At 38.1% G+C, this 10,974-nt stretch overlaps 1 protein-coding gene across 2 annotated transcripts; it reads left to right on the forward strand.

Annotated features, from left to right (window-relative positions):
• The first annotated feature begins 600 nt into the window (after nt 1-600).
• Nucleotides 601-10,961, forward strand: mysm1 (Myb-like, SWIRM and MPN domains 1). 2 transcript variants are annotated; one of them, XM_088999987.1, is made up of 19 exons: nt 601-664; nt 1,346-1,409; nt 1,501-1,571; nt 1,652-1,726; nt 1,812-1,881; nt 1,956-2,054; nt 3,078-3,541; nt 3,615-3,745; nt 5,222-5,325; nt 5,416-5,493; nt 5,571-5,641; nt 5,712-5,766; nt 6,685-6,735; nt 7,643-7,717; nt 7,790-7,978; nt 8,050-8,182; nt 8,322-8,427; nt 9,160-9,217; nt 9,311-10,961. In XM_088999987.1, the coding sequence occupies exons 1-19, from the start codon at nt 609-611 to the stop codon at nt 9,584-9,586; spliced, it is 2,226 nt and encodes a 741-aa protein (XP_088856113.1). In that variant the 5' UTR covers nt 601-608; the 3' UTR covers nt 9,587-10,961. The 2 variants fall into 2 exon arrangements, with proteins under 2 accessions (XP_088856113.1, XP_088856114.1); XM_088999988.1 differs by having other exon boundaries at nt 3,084-3,541.
• Nucleotides 10,962-10,974: the final 13 nt, after the last annotated feature.

The following is a 10,974-nucleotide window of genomic DNA, read 5'->3' on the forward strand; positions in this document are numbered from 1 at the left end:
CACAACGTTTCTTGTGTCTTTGACTCAGTCTTTTTTTTGTTTTTGTTTCTGTGGGGATAAATTCCCAATGTATAAAAGCAAAGTTATGAAAAAAGTAGAATAACAAATGTGGGTATCTGCTGTAAAGGTAGCCACCTGCAGCGCCATAAGTCAAAATAATAAAATACATGACGTCATTCAAACTTGTTAAAACAATAACATGGTTTGAATGTAATTGTTTCACCCTCAACATGGCAAAATCCCAATTTATGACAAGAAATGGACACTCAAGTGTCGAGTGATGACCCTCTTCAGGGCTTTCGTCTCCAGCTGATTTTAAACACATTATTGGCGTGAGTTTGTGTGACATCCGGGTTGAGTGAACGCTGGCGCGAATGGCTGACACTGCTCACCCGCAAAAAAAAAATATCCAGTGACTGTAAAGTGTCCTTCAGCGTTTTGAAATGAGCTTATAAATTAAATGTATTTTTGTGTAAATGTATTATTTATTACAAATCAGTGGTGCTGAATCCAATTTAAATAATTTCGCGGTGCAGTTAGTCCCGCCACCCACTAGGTGTCACTGTCAATTACAGATCACCTATTGACGAATACGTTCCCCATTCAAGATGGAGGACGAGGTGGATGTTGACATCGAAGGAGACGAGTTCGATATTAATATTGGGTAATGTCCTTTTTCATTCCCAAAATTATCCAATATGATGGCTTTCTTCTTCCACGTGTTTACCACTATTTCCAATTTTCAGGCTCTTGGTTTAGTGTTTTCTGTTAAACTTGATAAATTGGAGCTGAGCATAGTTGTGTTGAGCCTGTAAGGCTTCTGGTTGTTTATTAAGGAGTTAAAGGAGTAAACGACCGGTTTAAAACTACTCCTAATTTACGTTAAAGTACCGAATAAATAGCGAATTAGTAATTTGAAGTTTAGTTCAAACTGGTAGCTAGCATATGACCTATATAATACAGCACTGTAAATGTGCCACGATGCACCGTGAAAGTGCACAAGAGATTGTCACAGTGTAACACGAGTTTACATAAGTATATAAACTACTGTAGGTGTGTAAACTCGGTAAAACAGCAAATACATTCGATTTACGTGCTGCTAACCCATCATTTTTTCTATGTTGTGACCATGTGTTTGGCTGTCAAATGTGTTGAAATTAAATGTAGTTCGAATAGGAATGCTGTTGAACTCTTCAAGCTTGTCATGTTTTTTAAATTCATTTCTATGGTTGCTTTTGCTGTTGACTCATGAAAGTTACTCGGTCCCGGATAGTGTGTGTCTGGTGTCTGTGAGTTAAATACGAATTACACACTAGTGAATGATTCAATGTTATTTCTATTACAGTGAGCAAGATGCAAAAGTGCTATTTCAGGAGCAGTCTGCATGGAAGAATAACGTGGGCGTTCTGGTAATAAACCAAGCTATTAACGACGCCTGACTCTTCTCATACATTCTGAATCAACTTATGTTGACAGTATTTTTTTTTTTTTGCCATTCAGCCCTGGGAGTTGGATACCTCCATCAGTAACGAAAACCGAGAAGCCATCCACAAAATGCTATTGGAAGAGCAGTATCCTTTTTTTTCCCTTTCCCTTCAAGGTCATGAATGCACCACACAGATCGCCCATTTCTGCCCTAAACTACTTTTAGATACTACCTGAAAGGCCAAACAATTCCCGACAATATTTGGCCCAGTGATGTTAACAACAAGCCTAAAATGAAGAAGTAAGTACACATACAATCAGAACATTTGTTTGAGAGCAAAAGATTGACTTGGTTCCTCAATTTTACACAATTCCATCCCGTTCAGATCCCCAGCTAAGACTGCCTCTTCCTCCCGATGGTCCAAACAGGAAAAAGAATTGTTTGAAGAGGGGCTGGTATGTTTTTAAAACTGAACAATCATCATTAAATCATGAAAATAAATCATTTTGACGGTCTTATTGGCGTGTAGGCGCAGTTTGGGCGAAGATGGACAAAAATTGCCAAATTGGTGGGCAGCCGCAGCGTCCTTCAGGTCAAGAGCTACGCCAGACAGTATTTAAAACACAAAGTGAGTCATACTCATTTCAATGGCAATTACTACACCCAAGTATTATTAAGAAATAATAATGATGACATATTTTGATTACAGCCCTCCAGCCATTGAGATAAAAACAAGTCAAACCGATTTTATTATGTGTGCTTTTATTCATAAAATAATTTACTTTTTATTTCATCTCATAATTGTCACATTTTTTGTATCAATGAAAAGGTTTCTTCAGCCGTCATCTGTACTTCTTTGAATGTGTCGGACGTTTCGCTCCTTATCCAAAGAGCTTCGTCAGCGAAATAAAGTTGTGCTGGTAACTCTGGCCATATATATATATATATACAGTAAAGTCTCGTTATATCGATATCGGATATATCGATAGTGCCGGTTATATCGATATTTTTTCGGACTCCCTTGAATATCGATATAACGAGACTTTACTGTATATATATTTGATAGGTCTTTGCTCTAAGGTTGGGGGAACAGTAAACTACTCCGCCGTTAGCTCTGGGGAAAATAAGTTAAAAAAAAAAAAGCTAATGATGCAATCAGAGCCAGGCATAGAACATTAGAAGTAATCAGAGAGAGCAAAAGAAGGAATCAGATTAGCTTCAGGGAGTCATTTATCAGCAAGAGGGTTGTCACTGCCACCTCTATCCATTAGGGATATATATATATATATATATATATATATATATATATATATATATATATATATATATATATATATATATATATATATATATATATATAGGGCCAGAGCTACCAGCACAATTTTAGTTTGCTGACGAAGCTTTTCGGGTGAGTAGCGAAACGTCCGACACCTTCAAAGAAGTACAGATGACGGCTGAAGAAACCTTTTCATCGATGGACCACTCCTGTACGACTGAGAGCCTACACAGATGTATTCTTTTTTTGTACATATCAGCATGAAATAAAAACATTTTTTTTTTAACTTATTTTGGTTGAACAGATTTTAATCCCTATTATTTGTGTGTGTCTGTGTGTTTTAATTTACCTGTATTTATTTTGGTAATGCCGCAGGCCAAGATGGCACCAGGCACGGCGGCCTCCTCTACAAGCGCTGCGCCGCCCTCACCACACGCTCAGCCCAGCCCGGCCAATACGGTGCGCATGGAGAGACTGAATGAAGACGAGGACGAAGACGTGGACATCACCGACGACCTCAGTGGAGAAGGTCAGCGTGGACCTCCTCCTGCACCTTCGCTCTGCCTCTTGGAAGAGCCTAACGATGAACCGGAGGCTGAAACGTCAACGGGGTCCATACGGGCGGAGGAAGAAGAGAGGGAGAATACTGCAGAGCCTGACAGACAGGAAGAAGATGAAGAGGAAGAGGAGGAGCTAAATGCGCCGGAGCAGGAAGTGGAGCTGGACGTCGATTCCATCAGCGAGGACGAAAAGCAAGCCATCCCGGAATTCTTCGAGGGACGACCTTCCAAGACGCCTGAGAGATATCTGAAGATCCGCAACTACATCCTGGACCAGTGGTAAACGAAAACATTTTAAAATATGTCGCACGCGCTAGCAGCGACCGCTAACGCCGTTGTGGTCATGTCGCAGGCTCAAGAGCAAACCCAAATACCTTAACAAGACCTCTGTGCGGCCCGGTTTGAAGAACTGCGGCGACGTCAACTGCATTGGAAGGATCCACACGTATTTGGAACTAATCGGCGCCATTAACTTCAACTGCGGTAGGAATCCAGCCGTTTTTCAATCTGCTTATCCTCACACCCGGAGAAAAGCCACGCAGGCACGAGGAGAAAATGCAAACTCCACAAAAAAAAAATGTCCGTGCCGCCATTTATATTTCAATTTGTGTGTCATTGCTTTGGTGCCTCGCTGTTTCATTCGTGGTTTTTAAATAAATGTAACATCCAAGTTACGACCGGCGCGAGTTACGACCACCCGTACTTACGACCACGACCGCCAGACCTTTTTTTTTTTAATTCGACGCCTGGCACCGCAACACGCGAGCAGCCGGCAACGCGTACTACAATTTTGGCCGGCCAGAATGTCACACACTCGCACAGCAATCTACTGCGTGACTACACTCAATAAAGTAGTTATACAGTGCAGATACTGTCTCGGCAACATCTCCTGTAGTACTGTACACTGCTTTTTTTCCTTCGGTGTCCGCCTGAGTCCGAGCGTGTGTGTCGGGCGACCTCTTCTGGCTGTTAGCAGGGAGAGCGATTTTGTATTTGTACCTACAGTATATATTGTCCTTATACTGTATTAATGCTGTATTCTTTAAGTCTTCAGTGTTTTTTTTAACCCTCTGTGTAAAATCTAAATATAACAAATTAATCAATAATACGAAATATAAAATGATAAAAACAACACTAAAAGATAAAATGTATAAATGAACTGTAGCGTAAACAGTTTTGCTTACATTACAAGTACTGTACAGTTATACAGTAATAAAAATATATAAAATGATAAAAACGACACTAAAAGGTAAGTATAAAATTTATAAATGAACTGAAGAGTAAACAGTTTGGGATGCATTACAGCACAGGTGTCAGTCAAGGCCCGCAGGCCAAATCCGGCCCACCACATCATTTTTTTCGGCCCGCGAAAGCAAATCAAACTTGTTAAACTTGTCCATGATGATTGCTAAAATCTGAGCCAAAATTTCATATTTTTGGATGTCAACCACAATAAAAGTCATTATTCTTGACTTCAGATTTGAAAACGAGTTATTCATTAATTTGCTGTGTGCTCTATATGTAATATTTGAAGGGATTTAAACATTCTAATGGGTTCCCCAAATTCATAACGGCCCTCGAGAGGAAACCATAACTACAATGTGGCCCGCGGCAAAAAATGACTTTGACACCCCTGCATTACAGGTACTGTACAGTTATACAGTAATAAAAATCGATAATATGAAATATAAAATGATAAAAATGACACTAAAAGTTATCAAATTTATAAATGAACTGTAAACAGTTTGTTATTTAATAGTATTCAATCAAACGTTGCTTAAAAACAAAAGATTGACATCGTATACTATCCTGTCGTGTAAACGTCACCATTTTGAATGGATTTCGACTTACGACCGTTTGACTGATGACCATTTTGTCGTAATTGGACCCAGTCGTAACTCGGATGTTACCTGTATTTATTTGGTCTGTAATTTTCCAATTTTTTTTTTTTTTTTTCAGAGCAAGCGGTGTATAATCGTCCTCGGGTGGCAGACCGCACAAAGCAGAAGGAGGGCAAAGACGTGCGGGAGGCCTACCAGCTGGCCCAAAGGTTGCAGAGTATGGTAAAGTGGCCATTTTTTTGGTCAGAAAACGAACATGACGATTGCAACATTGAAAACGCGAACACCCACATATTTTCCGCTTGCTTGCAGCGGACCAGAAAGCGACGCGTGAGAGACACGTGGGGAAACTGGTGTGACGCCAAAGACTTGGAGGGACAAACGTATGAGGTATGTCACTCACAAAAATTTCATGACATAAATCGTTTCGTAAGACTTCCATCACACATCAGCTTTGTTGTTGTTAGCATCTTAGCGCCGAGGAGCTAGCCCGGCATCGACAGCGGCCCAGAGCCTGCAAAATGTTTAGACACAAAGGGTGAGCGGCGTATACACATGCACATAAACGTCATCCATTGATTTTGCTAACAAGTACCGTCCATGTTTAGGTCTTTAGATCCCTTCCAGTTGATTCCGTGTAAGTGCTTTGGAGAGGACGCACAGGTCAGTGACTACCATTAGATGGAATTTCCTTTAACTCATTCACTGCCAGACATGTGCAAAAATGTATCCAATCCAGTGCCAGGGTTTTTGTCATTGTCACTTGAATTCTAGGACACACAGAATATTGAGTTTTAGGACTACATATACATTCCATACAGCATTTGAAAACCTTAGACTTTCTTCTTTTATCACAAAAAAAATACATTCCCAAGTTATATAAGTCTGGAGTTATGAGCTTGAAATGAGGGCGGCTGTCCAAAATACAATACATACATATTGGTTTATATAGCGCTTTAACAACAGCTGAAGCTGTAAGAAAGTGCTAGCATGGACAAAAGGGAAATGCTGCCCCCTCACGGAAGGGGAAAAAAAACATTGCCAGAGGCCATGGCCAGCGCTTTATCGGCACCCAAGCATGAAAAAAAACAAACCAAACCCGAACAAATTCGGGTATGGCGCTTAACGTCATATTTTCAATTCCCGAATACATTTGTGAATGGCAGTGAATGTACCCTATTTATTATTTTTTGTCAATCTCACCCGGCGACCATTTTGTCACTTGCTATTAATTTAAAATGAGATCCCAGTTGCGTAGAACGACCAATTGCGGCTCACGTGTTTTGTGAAACTGAACCATGATTTGCGTGAGCGACCATTATGTCATTTTCAATCAATAGCCACCGTCAAAATGGCCACCCCTTGGGATGGACAAAAAAAAAAAAAACGTTTGAATTTTACTGCTTAACTCATACGCTACAAACACAGTATTAATCAAAATAACATCTTTCGACCAGCGGGGCTGTAAATGACTTATTTTTAGAAATAAAATAAGATAATAAATACAATTCTGGGGTATGACTTCTCCTTTTATAATTCACACTTGAAACAGTGAAGTTCATCGCCATGTTGTATTTTCAGGAACCGTTCAGAGTCATTGTGTGTGCTGAGACGCTGCTGATTATGGACATGGTAGGTGCACATTCACACAAACTACACACACACACACACACACACACACACACACACACACACACACACACACATATATATATATATATATATATATATATAAAAGCGCCAGGTAAATCAATATGTATTGTATTGTCTCAGAAGATGAAGGGATTCATGCAACAAAATAAATCCTAGTAATATGAATACATAATTTCCATCACATTACTGAACATCCTTTTCTCCCATAATAATAATAATAATAATAATCATAAAAAATATGAATAAAAAAATCCCCCCTAATAATAATAATAATAATCATAAAAAACGAAATATAATATAAAATATATTAAATATACGATGAAAATATCTGTATATGTACAGTATAATGTATGTGTATAATTATACTGAATATTTATTTTCTGTATATTTGTACATGCATTTTTTAAACATATATTTCATATTTATATATTTGGGGAGAAAAGGATATTCAGTGATGTTATGGAAATTATGTCTTCATATTATTTTTTATTATTGCATGAATCCCTTCATATTCCAATACAATACATATTGATTTATATAGCGCTTTAACAACAGCTGAAGCTGTAGCAACACATTTTAAAATTTGACAAAATTGAAGTAGTATTGTGATGACCTATAAAGGCTAAAACAAATACAACCCAAACGGGTTGTATTTGTTTTTTTTTTCTTTTTATGTATCAGTAAATTACAAAGGACAAATTACATTTTTCAATAATGAAGTTACTAAATGTGTTATTTATGTTTACTCTTTACATGAATAATGCTCCACAAAAAATATATCATTTTGTGGGACCCAAATTGTAACTTTACGAATATAAAAAAAAAACTGACAATAATAAAGTTCTACTATGCAGTCATCTTATTTGTATTTTTTTTTTCCTCTCAGCATGCTCACGTGTCTCGAGGCGAGGTGATCGGTCTTCTCGGAGGAACTTTCAACGAGGAGGATAAAATACTGAAGGTCGGAGTACGTACGTCGTTGAAGATGAACACAGATATCACGGGTACTTGACAGACACGTTTATGCCCCCAGATTTGTGCGGCGGAACCGTGCAACAGCGTGAGTACGGGCCTCCAGTGCGAGATGGACCCTGTGTCTCAGACGCAGGCCTGCGACGTGCTCTCCTCTCTGGGTTTCAGCGTGGTGGGTTGGTACCACTCCCACCCGTCCTTCCACCCAAACCCCTCCGTGCGCGATATCAACACGCAGGACCAGTTTCAGGTGACATGAAATCAAAGTTTGCACGGTCTTTGTGTCATACTACTTTATTCACTTGAGGTTTTTTTTTCTAGAATTATTTCTCCCGTGGCGGTGCTCCGTTTATTGGGATGATCGTGAGCCCGTATGACCCCGCCAATCCCTCCCCCCATTCTCAAACCACCTGCTTGTTGGTCAAGGAATACCAAGACCAATCGGGACCTCAAAGTATGTTAATCTTTTTTTTTGTTTGTTCATCATTTCACCATCTCAATTATTTTAGAAGAATTAAAAATGTCATCTCATGAGATTGACACACTTATTTTTTTATTGGAGAATAACATTAACATTTCGTGTTTCTTCGCAGAGCTTCCCTACAAATTTGACTTCCTGTCATCACAGGACATCCCAGATTGGGATCAATCTTTAAGAAGAGCTTTGTGGATCATCCACAAATACTCGAGAACATCTGGGTGAGAAACCCCACATCTGCCATTTCGGTTTGAAATAATAATAATAATAGTAATAGTAATAATAACAGTAGTAATAATAATAATAGTACTAATAGTAGTAATAATAGTAATAACAGTAGTAATAATAGTAGTAATAGAAGTAATAATAGTACCAATAATAGTAATAATAATAACAGTAGTAATGATAATAATAATAGTAATAATGATAACAGTCGTAATAATAGTCGTAATAATAGTAGTAATAATAACAGTAATAATAATAGTAATAATAATAGTAATAACAATAGTAATAACAATAGTAATAATAATGACAGTAGTAATAATAATAGTAATAACAATAGTAATAACAATAGTAGTAATAATAATACATTTCATTTATCAGCGCCTTTCAAAACTCTCAACGTCACTTCACAGTCACAGCATATGTTTTTCTGTGGCTGAGCAGCGGCAGCCACACGCGCCAGCGTTCACTCACCCCGGAAGTAACTCAAACAGAAAGTTAGCTAATAGCCAATATTGGGAAAATAATCAAGAGATAATAAATTCATGTTGATTGAGAAAGTAGATAGCCAACAGATATCTCGCTCGATAGCCATATAGCTAGTTAGTTCACTAATACACTGAATGTCACTAAAATACATAGATAGCTAGCCAGCTAGATAGTAACGCCTGTTCTATGATTCGACTTGCTAATTATTCGGCACTAATGTATTTCTAACATTTTCTTTCTAGAAGTGTGCGCATGGAGAGACTTTTCCGGAGGAACTCCCATCTCACATGTCTGGAAAAGGTAACAAGACACACCTACCAACTAACATCGCTCTTAAAGAGACATTGCACCATTTTTTTTTGTTCTACCTGTTCATACTTGCCCGATGTTCAGATGCTGTCGTCGCTGGCGAGGTACCTAGAGCCCCTGCCGGATGACAACGAGGAAGGAGAAGCTTTCCTCACCCAAATCCACACTCTCTTCCTTTCTGAGTTCATCACCCAGCAGCCCCATGAAGGCGAGCATCAGGAGAACAATTCGTCAAGTAATTCGCCTGCACTGGTGCGTTCAGGAGATGTCGAAGAGGATTCAGGAGGCGACGAAACTCATTCAAGCAATATACTGCATTTAGGCTCTGTGCTGTCCACCGGACATGACTATTTACTGTGATATGATTGTGTTAAGAATGCTACATTTGTATATACAGTACAGTGAGACCTCAACTTACGAACTTAATTGGTTCCCAGACAGTGTGAGGCGAAAAGTGTGTATCTCAAATAAAAAATTCACATCGGAAACCATTAAAATGGGAATAATCCGTTCCCGGATTTCCATAAAATATACTTTTCAACTAAATAAGCCTTAAAACTACACACAACATACCTTATTCTCTGTCTAATAAATGTTCTATTGTATTGTAATGAGCGAAATACACTGCATTGTATCATAAAGTCACTTTATTTACATTTGTGATGGTCATTGATGGCTTGATGGAATGGCGTTGGAGGTCAAAGGGAATTGCTGTTTGGAAAGAGAGGCACATTACATGAGGACTGTAATTAAAGAAATAAACTGCTGTAAAATAAAGTTTTATTTAACTTTTTGATGGTCGTTGATGGCTTATGGAAGGAGAGTCACCTTCCCTAAGGACTGTTGGTAACTTAACCTCTGGTGCTGTTCAGTCGTGTGCTTCCGCCGAAGATCAATGCGCCAGCCGTGGTGGGTGTGTATTATGAAAATAGTGCTTATTATCAGGTTTAATTTTCAGAAATTTGACGTTTGTAAGACGAAAAGTTTGTAAGATAAGGTGTTTGTAAGTTGAGGTCTCACTGTATATATGTAATTTTTTTCAACGGATATATTAAACAACTATATTTCCACTACGATTTTTAAATACATACTGCACATACAATACACAGCACGGAAAAGAAGAAAAATATCATTTTTTGTCCACAAAGTAGTCCCTCAAGTTTCAAATGAACCTACATACAGGTATTTTTTTTTTCTCTTTTGACTTGCAAGCATAAATGTTAAAAGGTGAGACAGTGGCAGTAAACCTTTAAAAAATTTTAGTCATGTGCCTGTGCCTAATTATTTTACATGTTTAATTTACTGTCAAAATAATCATAAAGCGAAGAGACACGCACATTGTGTATTTAAAACCACATCATTTTTCCTTGGGAAATTATGTTAGCTTAATGCTAATAATCCAAAACGACATAAAAGAGCTAACGGCAAACATGTGACAGTGATACAATCGATTGAACAGCGGATATTTGTAGCAACATGTGAAGAAAGACAACCTAGCGATACGAACATGTATTCTTATTCCTTTGATTAAAACAAAAATAAATAAAACAGACATTGTGAATATTTTCTTAATGCGGGTACAGGTAATATACAAAAGCAAATATGTTGGCGCTCTGACTGGAAGGAACCGTAGTGTGAAAGCATAATCCAAGACATAAACTATTCAATTTCATGTGTTACTGATTTATATTTGCATTAAGTAATATATTAAAGTGCTATTTTACTCTTACAACAATATTTGTCTTGTA

This window comes from Hippocampus bargibanti, linkage group LG07, assembly GCF_051943395.1.
Source record: "Hippocampus bargibanti isolate YZ-2025 linkage group LG07, ASM5194339v1, whole genome shotgun sequence".
Classification (NCBI taxonomy): domain Eukaryota; kingdom Metazoa; phylum Chordata; class Actinopteri; order Syngnathiformes; family Syngnathidae; genus Hippocampus; species Hippocampus bargibanti.

Excerpts from the sequence above, each read along its gene's own strand:
- mysm1 (XM_088999987.1), top strand. The coding sequence starts at position 609 with ATGGAGGACGAGGTGGATGTTGACATCGAAGGAGACGAGTTCGATATT. Across the intron at positions 7,979-8,049 it reads ACACGCAGGACCAGTTTCAG|AATTATTTCTCCCGTGGCGG; the intron begins GTGACATGAAAT and ends TTTTTTTTCTAG. Across the intron at positions 8,428-9,159 it reads AAATACTCGAGAACATCTGG|AAGTGTGCGCATGGAGAGAC; the intron begins GTGAGAAACCCC and ends TTTTCTTTCTAG.